Source organism: Hypanus sabinus, unplaced genomic scaffold, assembly GCF_030144855.1.
Source record: "Hypanus sabinus isolate sHypSab1 unplaced genomic scaffold, sHypSab1.hap1 scaffold_802, whole genome shotgun sequence".
Lineage (NCBI taxonomy): Eukaryota > Metazoa > Chordata > Chondrichthyes > Myliobatiformes > Dasyatidae > Hypanus > Hypanus sabinus.
Genome location: NW_026781654.1, coordinates 42,068 through 66,094, shown reverse-complemented (window position 1 = coordinate 66,094; position 24,027 = coordinate 42,068). Strand labels below are relative to the sequence as shown.

General features: G+C 53.8%; 1 protein-coding gene across 1 annotated transcript in view; it reads left to right on the top strand.

Moving 5' to 3' along the window:
- bgnb (biglycan b) overlaps window positions 1-23,036 on the top strand; it is a 106,763-nt gene extending 83,727 nt beyond the window's left edge. The window contains exons 3-8 of the mRNA XM_059962807.1: window positions 10,142-10,254; window positions 11,426-11,639; window positions 15,630-15,740; window positions 16,958-17,051; window positions 20,661-20,799; window positions 21,497-23,036. Of these exons, the coding sequence (XP_059818790.1) occupies window positions 10,142-10,254; window positions 11,426-11,639; window positions 15,630-15,740; window positions 16,958-17,051; window positions 20,661-20,799; window positions 21,497-21,694 (869 nt within the window). The 3' untranslated portion in view covers window positions 21,695-23,036. The remainder of the gene's footprint in view (window positions 1-10,141; window positions 10,255-11,425; window positions 11,640-15,629; window positions 15,741-16,957; window positions 17,052-20,660; window positions 20,800-21,496) is intronic.
- Window positions 23,037-24,027: the final 991 nt, after the last annotated feature.

Here is a 24,027-nt window from a genome sequence, read left to right as displayed (position 1 = left end):
TCCACTCTATCTGTGTCCTCTGGTCCTAGACTGCCCCACTACAGGAAACATCTTCTCCACATCAACTCTATCTGTGTTCCTAGACTCCCCCACCATAGGAAACATCCTCTCCACATCCCCTCTATCTGTTTCCTCTGGTCCTAGACACCCCCACTACAGGAAACATCCTCTCCATATCCACTCTATCAGTGTCCTCTGGTCCTAGACACCGCCACTACAGGAAACATCCTCTCCACATCCACTCTATCTGTATCCTCTCGTCCTAGACTCCCCCACCATAGGAAACATCCTCACCACATCCACTCTATCTGTGTCCTCTGGTCTTCGACTGCCCCACCAGAGGAAATATCCTCTCCACATCCACTCTATCTGTGTCCTCTGGTCCTAGTCTCCCCCACCATTGGAAACATCCTCTCCACATCCACTCTATCTGTGTCCTCTGGTCTTCGACTCCCCCACCAGAGGAAATATCCTCTCCACATCCACTCTATCTGTGTCCTCTGGTCCTCGACTCCCCCACCATTGGAAACATCCTCTAACCATCCAGTCTATCTGTCTTCTCTGGTCCTAGACTCCCCCACCATAGGAAACATCCTCTCCATATCCACTCTATCTGTGTCCTCTGGTCCTAGACTGCCTCACTGTAGGAAATATCCTCTCCACATCCACTCTATCTGTGTCCTCTGGTCCTCGACTCCCCCACCAGAGGAAACCTCCTCTCCTCTTCCACTCTATCTGCTTCCTCTGGTCCCAGACTCCCCCAATATAGGAAACATGCTCTCCACATCCACTCTATCTGTGCCCTCTGGTCCTAGACTGCCCCAGTATAGGAAACATCCTCTCCACATCCACTGTATCTGTGACATCTGGTCCTAGACTCTCCCAGTATAGGAAACATCCACTCCACATCCACTCTCTCTGTGCCCTCTGGTCCTAGACTGCCTCACTGTAGGAAATATCCTCTCCACATCCACTCTATCTGTGTCCTCTGGTCCTCGACTCCCCCACTATTGGATACATCCTCTCCACATCCACTCTATCTGTGTCCTCTGGTCCTAGACTGCCCCACTATAGGAAACATGCTCTCCACATCAACTCTATGTCTGTCCTCTGTTCCTAGACTCCCCCACTACAGGAAACGTCCTCTCCACATCCACTCTATCTGTGTCCTCTGGTCCCAGACTGACCCACCATAGGAAACATCCTCTCCGCATCCACTCTATCTGTGCCCTCTGGTCCTAGATTCCCCCCCTACAGGAAACATCCTCTCCACATCCACTCTATCTGTGTCCTCTGGTCCTAGACTGCCCCACCATAGGAAACATCCTCTCTACATCCACTCTATCTGTGTCCTCTGTTCCTAGACTCCCCCACTACAGGAAACATCCTCTCCACATCCACTCTATCTGTGTCCCCTGGTCTTCGACTCCCCCACCAGAGTAAACATCCTCCCCACATCCACTCTATCTCTGTCCTCTGGTCCTCGACGCCCCCACCATTGGGAACATCCTCTCCGCATCCACTCTATCTGTGCCCTCTGGTCCTAGATTCCCCCCCTACAGGAAACATCCTCTCCACATCCACTCTATCTGTGTCCTCTGGTCTCAGTTTCCCACAGCATAGGAAACAACCTCTCCACATCCACTCTATGTGTCCTCTGGTCCTAGACTGCCCCACTATAGGAAACATCCTCTCCACATCAACTCTATCTGTGTCCCCTGTTCCTAGACTGCCCCACTATAGGAAACATCCTCTCCACATCCACTGTATCTGTGTCCTCTGGTCCTCGACTCCCCCACTATAGGAAACATCCTCTCCACATCCACTCTATCTGTGTCCTCTGGTCCTCGACTCCCCCACTATTGGAAACATCCTCTCCACATCCACTCTATCAGTGTCCTCTGGTCCCAGACTCCCCGAATGTAGGAAACATCCTCTCCACATCCACTCTATCTGTGTCCTCTGGTCCTCGACTCCCCCACCAGAGGAAACCTCCACTCCTCTTCCACTCTATCTGTGTCCTCAGGTCCTAGACTCCCCCACTATAGGAAACATGCTCTCCCCATCCACTTTATCTGTGTCCTCTGGTCCTAGACTGCACCAGTATAGGAAACATCCTCTCCACATCCAATCTATCTGTGCCCTCTGGTCCTAGACTCTCCCACTATAGGAAACATCCACTCCACATCCACTCTATCTGTGTCCTCCGGTCCTAGACTCCCCCGCTATAGGAAACATCCTCTCCACATTAACTCTATCTGTGTCCTCTGGTCTCAGACTCCCACAGCATAGGAAACAACCTCTCCACATCCAATCTATCTGTGCCCTCTGGTCCTAGTCTCCTCCACCATAGGAAACATCCTCTCCACATCCACTCTATCTGTGTCCTCTGGTCCTAGACTGCCCCACTACAGGAAACATCCTCTCCACATCCACTCTATCTGTGTCGTCTGGTCCTTTACTCCCCCACCAGAGGAAACATCCTCTCCACATCCACTCTATCTGTGTCCTCTGGTCCTAGAATCCCCCACCATAGGAAACATCCTCTCCACATCCACTCTATCTGTGTCCTCTGGTCCTAAACTGCCCCACTATAGGAAACATCCTCTCCACATCCACTCTATCTGTGTCCTCTGGTCCTCGACTCCCCCACCAGAGGAAACCTCCACTCCTCTTCCACTCTATCTGTGTCCTCAGGTCCTAGACTCCCCCACCATAGGAAACATGCTCTCCACATCCACTCTATCTGTGTCGTCAGGTCCTAGACTGCCCCACTATAGGAAACATGCTCTCCACATCCACTCTATCTGTGACCTCTGGTCCTAGACTCTCCCACTATAGGAAACATCCACTCCACATCCACTCTATCTGTGTCCTCCGGTGTAGACTCCCCCGCTATAGGAAACATCCTCTCCACATCCACTCTATCTGTGTCCTCTGGTCTCAGTTTCCCACAGCATAGGAAACAACCTCTCCACATCCACTCTATGTGTCCTCTGGTCCTAGACTGCCCCACTATAGGAAACATCCTCTCCACATCAACTCTATCTGTGTCCCCTGTTCCTAGACTGCCCCACTATAGGAAACATCCTCTCCACATCCACTGTATCTGTGACCTCTGGTCCTAGACTCTCCCACTATAGGAAACATCCACTCCACTTCCACTCTATCTGTGTCCTCCCGTGTAGACTCCCCCGCTATAGGAAACATCCTCTCCACATCCACTCTATCTGTGTCCTCTGGTCTCAGTTTCCCACAGCATAGGAAACAACCTCTCCACATCCACTCTATCTGTGTCCTCTGGTCCTCGACTCCCCCACTATTGGAAACATCCTCTCCACATCCACTCTATCAGTGTCCTCTGGTCCTAGACTCCCCAAATGTAGGAAACATCCTCTCCACATCCACTCTATCTGTGTCCTCTGGTCCTCGACTCCCCCACCAGAGGAAACCTCCACTCCACATCCACTCTATCTGTGTCCTCTGGTCCTCGACTCCCCCACTATTGGAAACATCCTCTCCACATCCACTCTATCAGTGTCCTCTGGTCCTAGACTCCCCGAAAGTAGGAAACATCCTCTCCACATCCACTCTATCTGTGTCCTCTGTTCCTCGACTCCCCCACCAGAGGAAACCTCCACTCCTCTTCCACTCTATCTGTGTCCTCAGGTCCTAGACTCCCCCACTATAGGAAACATGCTCTCCCCATCCACTCTATCTGTGTCCTCTGGTCCTAGACTGCACCAGTATAGGAAACATCCTCTCCACATCCACTGTATCTGTGACCTCTGGTCCTAGACTCTCCCACTATAGGAAACATCCACTCCACATCCACTCTATCTGTGTCCTCCGGTCCTAGACTCCCCCGCTATAGGAAACATCCTCTCCACATTAACTCTATCTGTGTCCTCTGGTCTCAGACTCCCACAGCATAGGAAACAACCTCTCCACATCCAATCTATCTGTGCCCTCTGGTCCTAGTCTCCTCCACCATAGGAAACATCCTCTCCACATCCACTCTATCTGTGTCCTCTGGTCCTAGACTGCCCCACTACAGGAAACATCCTCTCCACATCCACTCTATCTGTGTCCTCTGGTCCTAGACTCCCCCACTATAGGAAACATCCTCTCCACATCAACTCTATCTGTGTCCTCCGGTCCTAGACTCCCCCACCATAGGAAACATCCTCTCCACATCCACTCTATCTGTGTCCTCTGGTCTTCGACTCCCCCACCAGAGGAAATATCCTCTCCACATCCACTCTATCTGTGTCCTCTGGTCCTCGACTCCCCCACCATAGGAAACATCCTCTCCACATCTACTCTATCTGTGTCCTCTGGTCCTAGACTGCCCTACTACAGGAAACATCCTCTCCACATCCACTCTATCTGTTCCCTCTGGTCCTAGTCTCCCCCACCATAGGAAACATCCTCTCCACATCCAATCTATCTGTGTCCTCTGGTCTCAGACTCCCCCACCATAGGAAAGAACCTCTCCATATCCACTCTATGTGTCCTATGGTCCTAGACTGCCTCACTGTAGGAAATATCCTCTCCACGTCCACTCTATCTGTGTCCCCTGGTCTTCGACTCCCCCACCAGAGGAAACATCCTCCCCACATCCACTCTATCTCTGTCCTCTGGTCCTCGACGCCCCCACCATTGGGAACATCCTCTGCACATCCACTCTATCTGTGTCCTCTGGTCCTAGACTCCCCCACTATAGGAAACATCCTCTCCACATCCACTCTATCTGTGTCCTCTTGTCCTCGACTCCCCCACCAGAGGAAACATCCTCTCCACATACACTCTATCTGTGTCCTCTGGTCCTAGACTCGCCCGCTATAGGAAACATCCTCTCCACATCCACTCTGTCTGTGTCCTCTGGTCTCAGACTCCCCCACCATAGGAAACAACCTCTCCATATCCACTCTATCAGTGTCCTCTGGTCCTAGACACCCCCACTACAGGAAACATCCTCTCCACATCCACTCTATCAGTGTCCTCTGGTCATAGACACCCCCACTACAGGAAACATCCACTCCACATCCACTGTATCTGTGACCTCTGGTCCTAAACTGCCCCACTATAGGAAACATCCTCTCCACATCCACTCTATCTGTGTCCTCTGTTCCTAGACTCCCCCACTACAGGAAACATCCTCTCCACATCCACTCAATCTGTGTCCACTGGTCCTAGACTCCCCCACCAGAGGAAACATCTTCTCCACTTCCACTCCATCTGAGTCCTCTGGTCCCAGACTGACCCAGCATAGGAAACATCCGCTCCACTTCCACTCGATCTGTGTCCTCTGGTCATAGACACCCCCACTATAGGAAACATCCTCTCCACATCCACTCTATCAGTGTCCTCTGGTCCTAGACACCCCCACTACAGGAAACATCCGCTCCACATCCACTCTATCTGTATCCTCTAGTCCTAGACTCCCCCACCATAGGAAACATCCTCTCCACATCACTCTATCTGTGTCCTCTGGTCCTCGACGCCCCCACCATTGGGAACATCCTCTGCACATCCACTGTATCTGTGGTCCTAGACTCCCCCACCAGAGGAGACATCCACTCCACATCCACTCTATCTGTGTCCTCTGGTCCTCAACTCCCCCACCATTGGAAACATCCTCTCCACATCCACTCTATCTGTGTCCTCTGGTCCTCAACTCCCCCACCATAGGAAACATCCTCTCCACATCCACACTATCTGTGTCCTCTGGTCCTCGACTCCCCCACCATTGGAAACATCCTCTCCACATACACTCTATCTGTGTCCTCTGGTCCTAGACTCGCCCGCTATAGGAAACATCCTCTCCACATCCACTCTGTCTGTGTCCTCTGGTCTCAGACTCCCCCACCATAGGAAACAACCTCTCCATATCCACTCTATGTGTCCTATGGTCCTAGACTGCCTCACTGTAGGAAATATCCTCTCCACGTCCACTCTATCTGTGTCCCTTGGTCTTCGACTCCCCCACCAGAGGAAACATCCTCCCCACATCCACTCTATCTGTGTCCTCTGGTCATAGACACCCCCACTATAGGTAACATCCTCTCCACATCCACTCTATCTTGGCCTTTCCACATTTGATAGATAGGTTTTAATGAGACTACCCTCTCATTCTTCTTAAGTCTGGAGAGCACAGTCTCAGTGTCATCAAATGCCCCTCGTACATTAACCCTTTCATTCCCAGTAACATTCTTGAGAACTTCCTCTGGGCCCTCTCCAATGCCAGCAATCCTTCCTTCGAGAAAGGGCTCAAAGCTGCCTACAATACTCTAAATGCATTCCCACCAACTCCCTACGGAGCCCCAGCACTACGTCCTTGCTTTTGTATGCTTGGTCTCTCGAAACGAATGCTGACGTTGCATCTAACTTCCCCGCCCCACCGACTCGGAACCCTGCACGAGTTAACCTTCGCCCGGTGTACCTGTATCTCAACTTTCGGGTAACCATGTACCTGTACCCATGGGTCTCTCTTCTACAACACTCCTCAGCGTCTGACTGTTCACTGTGAAAGAGCTACCCTCATTTTCCTTCCGAAACTGTGACGCCTCACACTTGGAGAGAACGGAAGTGGAGAGGGTGAGCAGTTTCAAGTTCCTGGGTGTTAAAATCTCTGAGGATTCTACCTGGACCCAAAATATCGATGCAGTGACAAGGAAGACATAGCACCAGCTGCTCTTCATTAGGAGTTCGAGGAGATTTTGTAAACTTACTAATTTCTACAGATGTACCGTGGAGAGCGTTCTAACTGGCTGCACCACCGTCTGGTGTGGGGGGCGGAGTGGGGTTGGGGCTACTGCACGGGATCGAAATAAGTGGCCGAGAGTTATAAAATTGGTCAGCTCCATCATCGCCTCCGTCGTATCCAGGATGTCTTCAAGGAGTGACAGCTCAAAAAGGACCCCCATCACCCAGGACATGCCCTCCTCTCATTGTCACCATCAGGGAGGGGGTACAGGAGCCTGAAGGCACACACCCGATGATTCAGGAACAGCTTCTTCCCCTCCGCCATCAGGGAGGGGGTACAGGAGCCTGAAGGCACACACCCGATGATTCAGGAACAGCTTCTTCCCCTCCGCCATCAGGGAGGGGGTACAGGAGCCTGAAGGCACACACCCGATGATTCAGGAACAGCTTCTTCCCCTCCGCCATCTGATTTCTGAATGGACACTGAACCCATGAACACTACCTCATTACTTTATTCCTGTTCTTGCACTACTTTTTAAATTTAACTATTTCATATTTATCAATATAAATGTATTTGCTGTGATTAACAGCTTTTGTTCCGTATATTATGTCTTGCATTGAACTGCTGCCACAAAGTTAACAAATTTTGCGACATAATAAAACTGATTCTGATCTGAATTGAACTCCACCTGCTATTCCTCGGCTGGTTGAGATTCTCCCCCCCCCCCCCACAATAAATGCTGATTTAAAGTCTTCTGTTGGTTCAGGAGGGGGTGAACAAGACTGGACACTGGCAGTAGTTGATCGTGGTCCTTTCCTGCCCCCTAGTGGCCGCCATCAGCCCTACATCCTCGGACCAGCAGGCCAGGCAGCGACTGCGGAGGTTAATAATAATCTGATGTTTCGGGCCGAGACCCTTCATCGGGACTGAAAAGGCGGGGGTTAGAAGCCAGAATAAGAAGGTGTGAGGTGAGGGGAAGGAGTACAAGCTGGCGGGTGAGAGTAGGGGGTGAGGTAAGAAGCTGGGAGGTGATAGGCGGAAGGGGTAAAGGGCTGAGGAAGAAGGAATCTGATAGGAGAGGAGAGTGGACCATGGGAGAAAGGGAGAGGGGGCACAGGAGGGAAGTGATAGGCAGGTGAGGAAAGGAGAAGGGTCGCGAGGGGACTGAGAACAGGCGACGGAGAGGAGGGAAGTTGGAGAAATTAATGTTTGTGCCATCAGGTTGGAGGCTACCCAGATGGGATGTGAGGCTTTGTGATTGCCTCATGGTGGCAGTAGAGTCGGAATGGGAAATCGAATTAAAATGGACGGCCACCAGCAAATCCCGCCTCTCGCGGCGGACAGAGCAAAGCTGCTCGACGAAGCGGCCCACCCAACGTTGGGTCTCCCCGATGTGGGGGGGGCGCCGGACGCGGCTGGCGACCCAGACGGGCGACGGGGTGCCTCACCTGGACGGACTGTTTGTGGCCCTGGGTGGAGGTGGACAGGCAGGTGTGGCATTTCTGCTGCGTGCAGGGCTAAGAGAGGGACAAAATGACAAGGGGATCACGTGCAGAGCAGAGGGTGGGGAGAAGGAAGCATCTGGATCACGTTGGAGATGGGAAAGGTTGTGGAGATTATCTGTGGTCCCCAGTGCAGCCTCCTCTACATCTTCTTCACTGCCCTGTCTGTCTACCTGTGGCGCCACTTTCAGAGAACCATGTACCGATACTCCTGGGTGTCCCGGTCTACAGCCCTCCCCAAGGCCCCACCGTTCACTGTGAAAGTCCTCATTTCCCCTCCCACTTACCTCGAATTAAATTCCACCTGCCGTTCCTCAGAGCATTTACCCATCAGGCTCCTGAACCAGCGTGGATAACTTCACTCACCCCAACCCTGAACTGACTCCACAACCTCCAGACTCACTTTCAAGGACTTGACAACTAAAGCAGGCCGACACGGACAGGAGGGTCCAGTTGCTGTTCAGACCAAGCATCAGGATGGGGGAAGCAATGTGATCTGAGTGACTTTGACCGTGGAGTGATTGTTGGTGCCAGACGGGGTGGTTTGAGTATCTCAGATCTCCTGAGACTTCCGTGCACAACTGTCTCTGGAGTTTACAGAGAGTCAAAAAAACATCCAGCGGTCGGCAGTTCTGTGGGTGAAAACGCCTGGTTAATGAGAGAGGTCCACGGAGAACGGCCAGACTGGCTCAAGCTGACAGGAAGGCGACAGTAACTCAAATACCACACATTACAACAATTCCTTAAGGTTGTTACAGCCGGGGGTGGTAATGGGGACGAGCTCCCACTATCTCTTAAATGCTCCCGATGGCATGCATCTCAAACAGCCTCTGACAACCGAGTCCAGCTCCCGGCCTTCACGTGTAGCTTATGTACTCAGCCTGGCTGAACCGTTTCTACTGTCAGGAGAAGGGGCAAAGGCGGGTTACTGGCGCCTTAATACCAGTCAGTTTGGGCAGACTGGCCCGTCAGCCGCAGTTGGCAGCTCGTCGGGGAGAAGGAAAACTCTGATCTCAAACCTCAGCTGCCTTGTGGCTGTGCCCTTTCGCGGAGAAGGCTCGGGAGTTAACCCGGAGGGAAAAATCGGGAGCTGGAGTCCCTAGGCAGTCTGAAGTTGAGTTCAACGCTGACTGGCAACTCCTGCGACGCGGCTGGTGTCAAACCGTACCGGTCTCTGCCGTTCCTTTGGGTTCGTCAGATGCGTGGAGAGGGGGAGCCTGCGGCACGGGAAACAGCTTGCTCTCCGTATCGTACAGTCCAGACTCGTGTGTCGAGACAGCAAGGGTGCAACGTCTAATGATTGACGGAGACCTCACTCTCTCACAAGAGCGTTCAACAGACAACACAACGAAGTGGGTGGGCTATGGCAGTGAAAGAGCACGAACGTCCAATAATGTGGCCACACGGTGTACGTGCTTGGATAATAAGTTTACTTTATCTTGGATTTCGACTGCCTGTTTCAGTGTCATGTGCTTGGTGAGTAGGGGGTTAACAGGAGAGACCATGGGGAGTGGTTGATTGTGAGTCTTTGCTTCCCCCTAGTGGTCACCACCAGCCATGCTCTTCTCCAGCAACGTCCAATGGCCTTGTGACCATTCAACGTCGTGGCTCAGAGAAAAGTGACAGGCGTCCATTGTCCAAATTTCCCTTCCATCAGGAAGTGTCAGCAGATCAAAGCTGACGTGCTCCCCCCACTGCTGTCCTCCAGAACTCGGGTCCTCTGCACACTCAATATATGATATCAGGGTTGCCCCTGTCACCCCAAACGCCCCTCCTCAAGAGTGCCAGAGCTTTCCAGGAGTGGTGGGAGGGATTTATAATCCCTCTGTTCCCCAGATCCTCACCATTCAGGCTGAACTTGCAGGGAACCGATTACTCGTACCCATTGTCTAGACCAGGGATGTGATCCTGTTGTCTTCTCTCTCACCAGGACTGAAGGAGATTCCGGCCGAAATTCCCAGTGACACGACTTTACTGGATCTCCAGAACAACAAGATCACTGAGATTAAGGAAAAAGATTTTAAAAACCTCGGCAAACTTTACGTAAGCATTTCCTGGACACTCAAACACCACGTCAAATTTCATTTTATGTTGATGCTGTGGGAGGGGGTGAGGAGGGAGTGCTGTGGGAGGGGTGGTGAGGAGGGAGCGCTGTGGGAGGGGTGGTGAGGAGGGAGCGCTGTGGGAGGGGTGGTGAGGTGGGAGTGCTGTGGGAGGCGTTGAAGAGGGATCGCCGTGGGAGGGAGTCAGGAGGCTGTGGGAGGGGTTGAAGAGGGATCGCCGTGGGAGGGAGTCAGGAGGGAGTGCTGTGGGAGGGGGTGAGGTGGGAGTGCTGTGGGAGGGGTGGTGAGGGAGCACTGTGGGAGGGGTGGTGAGGGAGCACTGTGGGAGGGAGTCAGGAGCACTGTGGGAGGGGGTGAGGTGGGAGCGCTGTGGGAGGGGTGGTGAGGGAGCGCTGTGGGAGGGGGTGAGGTGGGAGCGCTGTGGGAGGGGGTGAGGTGGGAGCGCTGTGGGAGGGGGTCAGGAGGGAGCGCTGTGGGAGGGGGTGAGGTGGGAGCGCTGTAGGAGGGGGTGAGGTGGGAGCGCTGTGGGAGGGAGTCAGGAGGGAGCGCTGTGGGAGGGGGTGAGGTGGGAGCGCTGTAGGAGGGGGTGAGGTGGGAGCGCTGTGGGAGGGAGTCAGGAGGGAGCGCTGTGGGAGGGGGTGAGGTGGGAGCGCTGTAGGAGGGGGTGAGGTGGGAGCGCTGTGGGAGGGAGTCAGGAGGGAGCGCTGTGGGAGGGGGTGAGGTGGGAGCGCTGTGGGAGGGGGTGAGGTGGGAGCGCTGTGGGAGGGGGTGAGGTGGGAGCACTGTGGGAGGGAGTGCTGTGGGAGGGGGTGAGGTGGAAGTGCTGTGGGAGGGGTGGTGAGGAGGGAGCGCTGTGGGAGGGGGTGAGGGAGCGCTGTGGGAGGGGGTGAGGTGGGAGCGCTGTGGGAGGGGGTGAGGAGGGAGCGCTGTGGGAGGGGGTGAGGTGGGAGCGCTGTGGGAGGGGGTGAGGTGGGAGCGCTGTGGGAGGGGGTGAGGTGGGAGCACTGTGGGAGGGAGTGCTGTGGGAGGGGGTGAGGTGGAAGCGCTGTGGGAGGGGTGGTGAGGAGGGAGCGCCCCGCAGCAAGAGGGGAACACTTTGCTGTGGGTGGGGCGCCGAGGAGGGATCTCACCTCTCTGTCTTCACCACCCAGGCACTGTACCTGGTGAATAACAAGATCAAGAAGGTCCACCCGAGAGCGTTTAAGCCGCTGATCTCCATCCAGAAACTGTACCTTTCCAAGAACGCCCTGGTGGAGATCCCCAAGAATCTGCCTCGGTCCCTGGTTGAGCTCAGGATTCACGATAACCACATCACCAAGGTTCCGAAGGAGGCCTTCCGAGGGCTTAAAAGCATGAACTGTATCGGTGGGTGACGAGACAACCCAACCCCTCCCTTCTCACTCCCCACTTGCCCGGGTGGAGTTAGTCCGCGCACTCTGCTTCCGCCACATTACCTTCCCCACATCTACAAGTCAGGAGGGTGGCCCACCTACCGAGGTGCAGTTAGTCCCTGCACTCCAGCTCTAACTGCGCCCACTTTCAGTGGGAGAAACTCACACGGAATGCCGAGCTCCTCCAGCATTTTGCGTGTGTTACTCTGGATCTCTTGTGTCATTGACCTCAGTGGAGAGAGCCGGCTTGCGTCTACCCTATCTGTACCCTTCATGATTTTGCATAGCTCTGTCAAATCTCCTCTCATTCTCCTACGCTCCAGAAAATAAAATCCTAACCTACTCAATGTTCTCCTGTAACACAACATCCCGGCAGCATCATTATAAATTTTCTCTGCCTCTCTTACAATTGATATCTTTCCTGTTGTTGAGGGCAGCAATGAATCTCTGTCTGTCCTTGGCCACTCAGGTGTAGAAGGACTCTCCACTACCGTTTCTTTTTAACAGTTCTTACATCGAACTTAGAACAGCACAGTACAGGAACAGGCCCTTCGGCCCACAACGCTGTGCTGGACCCGATAAAAAGTAAATCAAAAACACCCACAAAAAAAAGTCCCAACATTCGGAATCAGAATCAGGTTTATTATCTTCAACACCTGACGTGAAACTTAGCAGCAGCGGCTCAATGCGATACGTAACCTCGCAGAGAAAAAAATAAAATAATAAAAGATAAACAAGTATGTTTATTCGATAAATTTTAAAAGTCATGCAAAAACAGAAATACTGTATATTTTTTTAAAAAGTGAGGCAGTGTTCAAAGATTGAGGAACCAGATGGCAGAGGGGAAGAAGCTGTTCCTGAATCAGCTCCTGTACGTCCTCCCTGATGGCAGAGGGGAAGAAGCTGTTCCTGAATCAGCTCCTGTACCTCCTCCCTGATGGCAGAGGGGAAGAAGATGTTCCTGAATCACTGAGTGTGTGTCTTCAGGCTTCTGTACCTCCTCCCTGATGGCAGAGGGGAAGAAGCTGTTCCTGAATCAGCTCCTGTACCTCCTCCCTGAGATGGCAGAGGGGAAGAAGATGTTCCTGAATCACTGAGTGTGTGTCTTCAGGCTTCTGTACCTCCTACCTGATGGTAACAGTGAGAAAAGGGCATGCCCTGGGTGCTGGGGGTCTTTAATAATGGACGCTGCCTTTCTGAGACACCACTGCCTGAAGATGACCTGGGTACTTTGTAGGCTAGTACCCAAGGTGGAGCCCACTAGATTTATAAACTTCTGCAGCTAATTTTGGTCCTGTGCAGTAGCCCTCCATACCAGACAGTGATGCAACCTGTCAGAATTCTCTTCACGGTACAACTATAGAAGTTTTTGAGTGTATTTGTTGACATGCCAAATCTTTTCAAACTCCTAATGAAGTATAGTTGCTGTCTTGCCTTCTTTATAGCTACATCAATATGTTGGGACCATATCATTCTTGTGCTCATGTGCCTATCTAAACATCACTTAAAAGCCCCTAATGTATCTGCCTCTACCCCCATAACATTCTGAGTAAAAAACTTACCCCTCACATCCCATTTGAACCCACCCCTCTCACCTTCAATGCCTGCCCTCTGGTATTTGACATTTCTACCCTGGGCACGAGATACTCCCTGTCTACTCTACCTGTGCCTCTCATAATCCTATAAACCTTTAACCGATCTCCCCTCAGCCTCCGCCGTTGAAAAGAAAACAGCCTAAGTTTATCCAGCCCTCTAAACCAGGCAGCATCCTAGTGAACCTCTTCTGCTCCCTCTCCAAAGCCTCAGATCATTCCTAGAGAGGGACTCCAGATGTGGCCTAACCAGAGTTTTATAAAGTTGCAACATAAGCTCTCGACTTTTGAACTCAACGCCTCGACTAACAAAAGCAAGCATTCCTTAAATTTTATTTATTTGATCAGTCAGGGTTGTTAGCCCTGAGTGAACCCTGAGGACTGGTGGGCCACTCTTAGTCTGGCCTCTACCCTTTGACCTGTTTGACATGGGTGACCCTACCAAGAGCCAAAGCACAAAGCCCTGACTCCAGCCAACTTCGCTCTCCGGGTCATTGAGGCACACAAGCCTCCGAACCCTACGACAGGGTTGTGGTCCCCTGGGAGGACATTTGTTACTACCAATGTCTTATGCAACTTCAGTATCCCAGCCCCTGCTTTGATTCATGAAGACCAGTGTGCCAAAGGCTCTCTTTACGACCCTATCTAGCTGTGACACCACTTTCAAGGAAATGGGGATCTGTACTTCCAGATCTCTCCTGATTTCCCTGTCTTCACATCTCTTATACTCAAGTACCTCATTTGTTCCTTCCTGCCTCTACGGTTTCAAAGTTAAATTTAATGTCAGAGAAATGTATACAATATGCATCCCGAAATTCCTTTTCTTCACAAACACCCATGAAAACAGAGGAGTGTCGTAAAGAATGAATGGCTGTTAAATATTAGAGCCCCCCCCAGCACCCCTCCCTCCCATGTGTAAGTGGCAGCAAGCAACGATCCCTCCTCCCTCCACCAGGACCCGCCACTGAGCACTGGAGTGTGTGCAAAGCAACAGTGAAGACACAGACTTAGTTACTCCAAAGACTGCCCGTTCAGCCGGTATTCCGCATACCACAGGCTCCCTCTCTCCGTTTCCGGGGGGGGGGCAGACATAACAAACAACTCGCTGGTCTACGATGTTGAAAATCTGGTGCGTCGCTGTTTCTGAGCTCTGTGATCTCGGGTCCCTGAGGCACCCGGCCTCCAACCCCACCCCTGCCTCCAGAGCCATGGAGTCTTGGTCCTCCAAAGGCGAGTGAAACTCTTAGGCCACGTCCTTGGCGTATCGAGTACCAGCCGTTCGTGAAACCCCGAGAACGGGTCCCATTCCCACAAAGGAGCCAAAGCCAGCGTGTAACTTCAGGTCAGGGTCTTCAAAAGAACCCTGAAGGGGAAAAATAGAGACATTAAAGATGGAAATAGAGCTGTTTCCGAAGATGCGAGCAAAGCAGTCGCCGTTAGGTGCCATTAATTCTCCGAAGTACCTCCTTCCTCTTCTTACCCAAAGACTGAACATCTCGCATCAGCCAAGGCTCCCTAAACGTGATATCCTTCCCTTTTGTTCTGATAGGGACATAAACTCCATTCTCTTGAATGCCACTGCTGAAGGTCTCTCGCTGACCAAGTGGGCCTCTGCCAGACTATAACCCATCCTTACCAGATCCCTCCCGAGACCATCAAAACTGGCCTCCCTCCAATTTAGAATCTCAGCCTGAGGACCAGACTTACCCTTCTCCATAATTACCTTCAAACGTATGTCATTATGATCACTGGATCCCCTGCACACATTTCTGTCAGCTGTCTTGTTCCTTCATGGGAGATTCAGGATCACACTCTCTCTAGATGGGACCCCTATGTATTGATTGTACAGAGTTAGTCCAAGCACACCACATCTGCCATCTACAACTCAGGAGTGTGACAGGACACTTCCCACTGTCCTGGGTGGAGTTAGTCCATGAACTCCAAATCTGCCACATTACCTTCCCCACATCTACACATCAGCAGCTCCCTGGGACTCTCCCCATTTCACTGGGTGGAGTTAGTCCATGAACTCCACATCCACCACATTACCTTCCCCACATCTACACATCAGCAGCTCCCTGGGACTCTCCCTATTTCACTGGGTGGAGTTAGTCCATGAACTCCACATCCACCACATTACCTTCCCCACATCTACAAGTCAGCAGCTCCCTGGGACTCTCCCCATTTCACTGGGTGAAGTTAGACCACGCATTCCACATCCGCCACATTACCTCTCCATTATCTAGAAGTCAGGGGTGTTTAGCCACCAGTGCTGGCTGTTGGGGTCCTTACATTGAATGGGGAATCGTTCGTGCCACGGGCAAGACAAGTGATATTCTTACCTTGTACTAACACTGCCGTCCCCATGACAGAGATGGGTGGAAACCCACTGGAGAACGCGGGAATCGAAGCGGGCGCCTTCGAAGGTCTGAAGCTGAATTACATCCGCATTTCAGAGGCAAAACTCTCAGGCATTCCTAAAGGTGAGTGGCTGCCTGGAGAAGCGACAGAGACTGACAGGAGGTGATGGTACAGCTTCACCCTGTGTCTGACCCCGGGAGTGAGTGATGGGACGGTGTGGAGGGAGCTTCACTCTGTGTCTGACCCCGGGAGTGTGTGATGGGACAGTGTGGAGGGAGCTTCACTCTGTGTCTGACCCCGGGAGTGTGTGATGGGACGGTGTGGAGGGAGCTTCACCCTGTGTCTGACCCCGGGAGTGTGTGATGGGACGGTGTGGAGGGAGCTTCACCCTCTGTCTGACCCCGGGAGTGTGTGATGGGACGGTGTGGAGGGAGCTTCACCCTCTGTCTGACCCCGGGAGTGTGTGATGGGACGGTGTGGAGGGAGATTCACTCTGTGTCTGACCCCGGGAGTGTGTGATGGGACGGTGTGGAGGGAGTTTCACACTGTGTCTGACCCCGGGAGTGTGTGATGGGACGGTGTGGAGGGAGATTCACTCTGTGTCTGACCCCGGGAGTCTGTGATGGGACGGTGAGGAGGGAGCTTCACTCTGTGTCTGACCCCGAGAGTATGTGATGGGACGGTGTGGAGGGAGCTTCACTCTGTGTCTGACCCTGGGAATGTGTGATGTGACAGTGTGGGGGGAGCTTCACTCTGTGTCTGACTCCAGGAGTGTGTGATGGGACGGTGTGGAGGGAGCTTCACCCTGTGTCTGATCCCTGGAGTGTGTGATGGGACGGTGTGGAGGGAGCTTCACCCTGTGTCTGACCCCGGGAGTGTGTGATGGGATGGAGTGGAGGGAGCTTCACTCTGTGTCTGACCCTGGGAGTGTGTGATGGGACGGTGTGGGGGGAGCTTCACTCTGTGTCTGACTCCGGGAGTCTGTGATGGGACGGTGAGGAGGGAGCTTCACTCTGTGTCTGACCCTGGGAATGTGTGATGTGACAGTGTGGAGGGAGCTTCACCCTGTGTCTGACCCCGGGAGTGTGTGATGGGATGGAGTGGAGGGAGCTTCACTCTGTGTCTGACCCTGGGAGTGTGTGATGGGACGGTGTGGGGGGAGCTTCACTCTGTGTCTGACTCCGGGAGTGTGTGATGGGACGGTGTGTCTGACCCCCATTCAGATAAGTATCTGATATTCTTTGCAACACAAAAGCCGGACATTTGGGCTATTTAGTCACACTGGTGCAGAGTGGAATCTGGTGGAGCCACTGACCAGCTTTGTATCGTCCGATCGCAGATCTGCCCAACAGCATCCACGAGCTCCACTTGGACCACAACAAAATCCAGGCCATCGAGCTGGAGGACCTGATCCGTTACAGCCACCTCTCCAGGTGAGACAGGGGGCACCGCAACATGGGGAGGGGGTGTTGAGCCTGCCCCGCTGTGCCACCCGCCTTCTTCCCCCTCCCATCGGGCAGAAGATACAAAGGCCTGAAATCATGTCCTACCAGGCTCAGGGACCCTGCAGTAATGGACCTCTTGTACGGACTCTCGACTTCGCACCTAACATCTGCCCACGCCGCATTCTCTCTGTAACTGTTGCGCTTTATTCTGCAACACACACACAAAATGCCGAAGGAACTCAGCAGGCCAGGCAGCATCTATGGAAAAGCGTTTTGGGTGAAGACCCTTCGGCCAGGCTGGGGAAAAAACGATGAGGAGTAGAGTTAAAGGGCGGGGGGAGAGGGGAGGGAGAAACACGAGGCGATAGGTGAAACCGGGAGGAACGAGATACAGAGCTGGAGAAGGGGGAGTCTAATAGGAGAGGACAGAAGCCATGGAAGAAAGAGGGGGAGGAGCACCAGAGGGAGGCGAGCGGTAGAGCAGGAGATGAGAGGGGGAAAGGGTATGGGGAAGGGGGGCATTAGGGGAAGTTCAGAAATCGATGTTCATGCTATCAGATTGGACGCCCAGATGGAATATAAGGTGTTGTTCCTCATCAGGACAGTAGAGGCCATGGATTGACACATCGGAACGGGAATGGGAAGTGGAGTAAAAATGGGTGGCCACGGGGAGATCCCGCTTTCTCTGGCAGACGAAGCATAGGTGCTCGGGGAATCTATCTCCCTACCTCACCGACACACAGGAGGCCACACTGGGACCAGATGCAGTAGGTGACCCCCGACAGACTCACAGGCCAAGTGTCACCTCAGCCTCTGTGAGGGATTGTTAGAGTCCTGAGTGGTAGTGAGGGAGGAGATGTGGGGCCAGGTGTAGCACTTGTTCTGCTTGCAAAGATTGATACCAGGAGGGAGATCAGTGGGGAGGGATGAATGGACCAGGGAATCGCTCGGGGAGCAATCCCTGCGGAAAGCAGAAAGTGGTGGGGAGGGAAAGATGTAGTGGGATGCCATTGGAGGTAGTGGAAGTTGCAGGGAATTATGCGCTCGACGCGGAGGCTGGTGGGGTGGTAGGTGAGGACAAGAGGAACCCTATCCCTGGTAGGGTGGCGGGAGGATGGGGTGAGAGCAAATGTGTGTGAAATGGAAGAGATGCGGTTGAAGGCAGCATTGATGGTGGAGGAAGGGAAGTCCCTTTCTTTGAAGGAGGAGGACATCGCCTTTGTTCTAGAATAAAAAGCCTCATCCTGAGAGCAGATGCGGCAGAGATGGAGGAACTGGGAGAAATGGATGGTGTCTTTACAAGGGTGGGAAGAGGTATAGACCAGGTAGCTGTGTGAGTCTGCGGGTTTATAATAGTCATCAGTAGATAAGCTGTCTCCACAAATAGAGACGAAGAGATCGAGAAAGGGGAGGGAGGTGTTGGAAATGGACCAGGTAAATCTGAGGGTAGATTGGAAATTGGAGGCAAAGCTGAAGAAGACCGCAAGCTCCACGTGGGTGCAGGAAGCAGCACCAAAGCGGTCGTCGATGTAGCGCAGGGAAAGTGCGGGACAGTCACTGGTGTAGGTTCAGAACACAGACTGTTCCATGTAGCCGACGAACAGGCAGACGTAACTGAGACCATGGCTACACCTTTTCCCTGAGAGACACCAATTGTTAAGAGTAAAGACAAGATCCACTAGATAGAGGAGAGTGGTGGTGGAGAGGCTTTGGGGTCTTCCTGTGGGGGGTGGAGGTGAAAAGCGACTGTTTACTCTTTTCCTCTATCGATGCTGCCTGGCCTGCTGAGTTCCTCCAGCATTTTGTGTGTGTTGCTTGGTTCTCGAGCATCTGCAGATTTTCTCTGGTTTGACACTCTATTCTGCATTGTGGTATTGTTTTACCTTGTTCTACCTCAATGCTCCGCGTAATGATCTGATCTGAATGAACAGAGCGCAAGACGAGATCTTCACTGTATCTCGATATGTGTGAATAATTAACCAATTTACCCAGTTAGAGGGACCTCGGGATAGATCAGGAGCAGGCCAGCCACCTGATCAGTGTTAAGTCAGCAGGGTGGTAGTGCCACCATGTGGTGACTACCTGGGCACTGCACCGTGACTGTTGACATAGGAAATTTCAAAGTAAAAATTGTGTTTATTGTTATACACACGGGTGCAATGAAAAACTTACTTGAACCAGCGCCACAGGCACATTGCATCAGAGACGGAACTTTTTCCAAGAAAAGAGTACATAAATTATCCCTGATTTTTATAAGAAAGAACACAATTTGAACAAAAACACCGTTGTATCTCAGTGTCGCTGTACTGGGGCAGTGATCAGGGTTGTGCCGGTTGGTTCAGGAACTGATGGTTGACGGGAAGTCGCTCTTCCTGAACCTGCTGGGGTGGGACTTCAGGCTTCTGTACCTCCTGCCCGACGGGAGCTGTGAGGAGACAGCACGGCCTGGGTGTCTTCTTCAGGCAGCGCTTGCTGCAGATACGACCGACAGTGGGGGTGGGACTGCGCTCTGCCCCCCGTTCTCCGTGGAAGTTTGTTAGAGTGTTCAGTAATAATTCAAACCTCCTTCCCGAGGAAGTAAAGACCAGAAGACATTGGAGCAGAATTAGGCCATTCGGCCCGTCAAGTCAGTTCCGCCAGTTCATCATGGTTGATTTATTATCCAGCTCAACCCCAATCTCCTACCTTCTCCCGTAAACTTTCACACCCTGACTAATCATGAACCTTAAATGCACCCAGTGACCTGGCAACAAATTCCACAGACTCACCGCCCTCCGGCTAAAGAAATCCCTCCCCATCTCCATTGTAAATCGACGTCCCTCGACTCTGAGACCCCCACTTCCTCGACTCCCTCATCCTCAACATTCAGTTAGTTTCAATAAAATCCTCCCTCATTCTTCTAAACTCCAGCGAGTAGAGAGAGGCTCGGGGCCTTCAAGCGCGCCTCATATGTTAACCCCTTCATTACCAGAACCATTCTCATGAATCTCCTTTGAACACTTTCCAATGTCAGCACATCCTTTCTTAGATAACGGGCCCAGAACAGTTGACTAGACTCCAGGTGCGGTCTGACCTGTGCGGCCTTACACAGCCTCGGCGTTCCATCCTTGCGTTTATATTCCAGTCCTCTCGCAATGAATGCTAACGTTTGCATTTCCCTACCTGGAAATGACCCTTCAGGGAATCCTGGAGACGGACTCCCGAGTCCCTGTACACTTCAGATTTTTAACATTTTCTCCTCGTTTATAAAATAGCCTTTATTCCTACACACTTCCCGTCGCTGTATTCCATCTGCAGTCTGGTGAGGCCTTTCAACATTCAATGAGATCTTCTTTCCTTCTAAATTCCAGCGAGAAAAGGCCCAGAGCCTTCAATCGCTCCTCGTTCTGCTCATCCAAGTGCTTCTGTTTCCCCAACACTACCTGCCCCATCTCCTTCCGACTGATCGTGACTGTGTGCGGGGCCCAGGACAGGTCACACCAGATGCGTTCTCTCCAACCCCACAACATAGTCCTCCTCCTGTGTCCCGGGAAGCGGGGGAGCCGGCATCCGTGGCGGCGGGCGTGAACGTGTGTCGCCGTTTCCTCCCCGCTGCAGGCTGGGGCTCGGCTTCAACAACATCCGGGTGGTTGAGAACGGGAGCCTGGCGTTTCTGCAGAACCTGCGGGAGATCCACCTGGAGCACAACGAGCTGACCCGCGTCCCGGCTGGACTCAACGACATGAAGTACCTGCAGGTGAGCGGGCTGCCCGGTCTGGTTGTGTCCGTGTCGTTCTGCCGGGCACTTGTGGGCTGCCCCGAGCGTGATGGTTGTAAACGCCAGCGACGCATTTCACCGTCTCTTTCCGCGTACACGCGATAAATACATCTCGATATGCAATCTCGAATCGCCGCCATGTTTGCACACTGCGGGAGGGGCGGTGATGGGGGGGGGCGCAACCGGCTGGACTCAACGACATGAAGGGGCGGCGATGGGGGAGGGGCAGCGAGGGGGGCGCAACTGGCTGGACTCAACGACATGAAGGGGCGGCGATGGGGGAGGGGCAGCGAGGGGGGCGCAACCGGCTGGACTCAACAACATGAAGGGGCGACGATGGGGGAGCGCCGCGGGAGGGGCAGCGAGGGGGGCGCAACCGGCTGGACTCAACAACATGAAGGGGCGACGATGGGGGAGCGCCGCGGGAGGGGCAGCGAGGGGGGCGCAACCGGCTGGACTCAACGACATGAAGGGGCGACGATGGGGGAGCGCCGCGGGAGAGGCAGCGAGGGGGGCGCAACCGGCTGGACTCAACAACATGAAGTAGGAGGGGCGACGGTGGGGGGAAGCGCCACTGAGGGTAGACCACTGCTTTGCGGGAGGGGCCGCGGTGAAGCCCTGACTCTGGTGCCACCCCCTGTCCCTCACCCTCACCCTCTCCCTCTCCCCCCTGCAGGTCGCCTATCTCCACTCGAACAACATCAGCCAAGTGGGGGTGAACGATTTCTGCTCCATCGGCTTCGGGTTCAAGAAGGCCTCCTACCACGGCATCAGCCTCTTCGACAACCCCGTCAATTACTGGGACGTCCAGCCGTCCACCTTCCGCTGCGTCACCGACAGGATGGCCATCCAGTTCGGCAACTACCGCAAATAGCCCGCCCGGCGCTCTCCCCGCTCCATCTCCGGGCAGGGGCCGTGTGTCCAGCCCTTGTACAGTGCCTAACTCCCCTCCCTCCTCCTCATCTGCCTTTCTCCCTCACCCTTAACCTGCTTCTCTTTCCTTCCTCCCTCGTCCTCCAATGGGTCTCCGCCTCCAACTTTTCCAGCCTTCTCTCACCTCTCCCCACTCACTCTCCTTCCCCTCCAATTATTGCTGACCCTCCCTCACAACCTATCCCTCCCTGCCCCTCTAATTATTTCTGACCCTCCCTCCAACCTTCTATCCTTCACCAATGCTTTCTGACCCTCCCTCCTAACCTATCCTTCCCCTCCAATTCTTTCTGACCTCCCTCCCCCTCACCCTACCTCCTAACCTTCTATCCCCCCCCCCCGCCAACCCTTTCTGGTCCTCTCTCTAACCCCTCCCACTCTCCCTCTACCCCTCCCTTTTTCCTCAACTTGGCAATCTACCGACCTTCCTTCACCGTTGCCTGGCTTAAACCCCCAAATCTCTGCCCTCCCCAGTCAGCACTCTTTAATTCCCCACCCAGTTTAATTCCCTCCCCACTCCACTCCCATCCATTTGTCTGGTTTCCCGTGAGGGAGAGAGAGACGGGAAGAGAGGAGGATGGGGGTGCGGGGTAGGGAGGGGGAATGGAGAAAGAGTGGAGGAGGAGAGGGAGAGAGGAAGAGGCAGGAGAGGAGGGGGACAGGGGTGGGAGGGGAGGGGAGGGGAGGGGAACGGGGAGGAAGAGGAGAAAAGGGGGCAGGGGATAGAGGTGGACAGAAGGGAGAGACGGGGGACAGGGAGGGGGGAGAGAGAGCAGAGGGAAAGGGAAAGGTGCTCTATACCTCTCCTCCCTCTTATCCCCTCTGCACCCTTACCATTTACCCCCTCCTCCTCTCTCCACGCCTCTTCCCCCACCCCCACTCTCCCCCCGCCACCGGGTAGTGAGTGTTGGGGGGCTAAACCCGCCGACCGCGGGCGATCGCTGCTGGTAAGTCGCACCCGTGCAGACCCTCCAAGGCCGGTGGCGGACGGAGCACCGAGCGGACCCGGGAGCGCAACCCCAGCGGCGGGCGAGGCTCGCGGTGCGCCGACTGGCCAGCCCCTCCGAGAGAGAGAGAGAGAGAGAGGAACCCGCAGCCCCGGCCTCTCCACAACACCATCCCGAAAGCTGTCGCAGACCCAACACCACCTTACTTCCCCCAAACCCATGGTATAATCTGTATCGTTGTGTATGGTGCATTTATCACTGATCTACAAATGTGGTATATCAAATCCTGAGTAATGTAAAAGAAAGTCTAATTAAAGGCAGTGCCAAGTATTCCAGTCACCGTGATGCCATTGGCTAAATCAACGACTGTCCGCATAAAGGCCAGGCGCTCCTTACAGTGATGAGGGGGAAGGCCCAGATTTGGATCCGACTCGAGGCCCAGGCATGGTGGGCCTCAACGGAGACCAGACTGGGGGATCTGGCCTTAGACCTTTATCAGAGAACCCCCCCCCCCCCAACCTCCTCCTGTAGCCACAGGCCATGGTGGAATCGGTAGCCTCACTGGAGGCCCGGCTGAGTGGGGGGTGGGGTGGGGGGGGCGTTCTCATTTCTGAAGGCTTGATTGAGGCCTGGCCCAGACATAGTGGTGTGTGACCAAGTTGAGGCCCAGAGTAACGGGCCTGAGTTGGAGGCCTTGCTTGAGGCCCAGCTGAGTGAACCTCATTTACGGGGCTTCCCCGACAGCCATTTCTGGGGCTCAGGTCTGGTGGCCCCACCCTAGGCCTGATGTGGTCGAGCAAACTTGCTGGAGGTTTGGTCAAAGGCGGCCCTGTAATGGAGGCTCTGTATAGTGGGACAGCACTTGATTTGGGAGAAAAGGTGGCATTGAATGGAGGTGATGTGCTGAATTGTAGGAAGGAGAGGAGATGGAGGAGGGAAGAGAGGGGAGGAGATGTAGAGGGGGAGGGGGTAGTGGAGGAGGGAGTGGGGGAAAGGGAGGCAAAGGAGGTAGTGGGAGGAGGAAGAGAGGGGAGGGAGAAAAGGAGGATGCGGACAGGGAAGTGGGAGGAGGGGAGGATGACGGGTGTGGGAGGAGGGAGAATTGAGAAGATGGACAGAGGGGACGGGGAAGTGGGATGAGGTAGAGAGGAGGGGGAAGTGAGAAGAAGGAGAGAGGGGAGCGGGGGAAGAAAGGGGGTGGGAGGAGAGAGGGGGTAGTGGGAGTTGGGAGGGAGAGTGAGAAGGGGAGTGTGTAGAGAGAGGTAGTGAGATGCGGAGGAAAGGGAGTGAGAGGGTGAGACGAAAGTGGTCAGAGAGGGGAGGGGTTAGA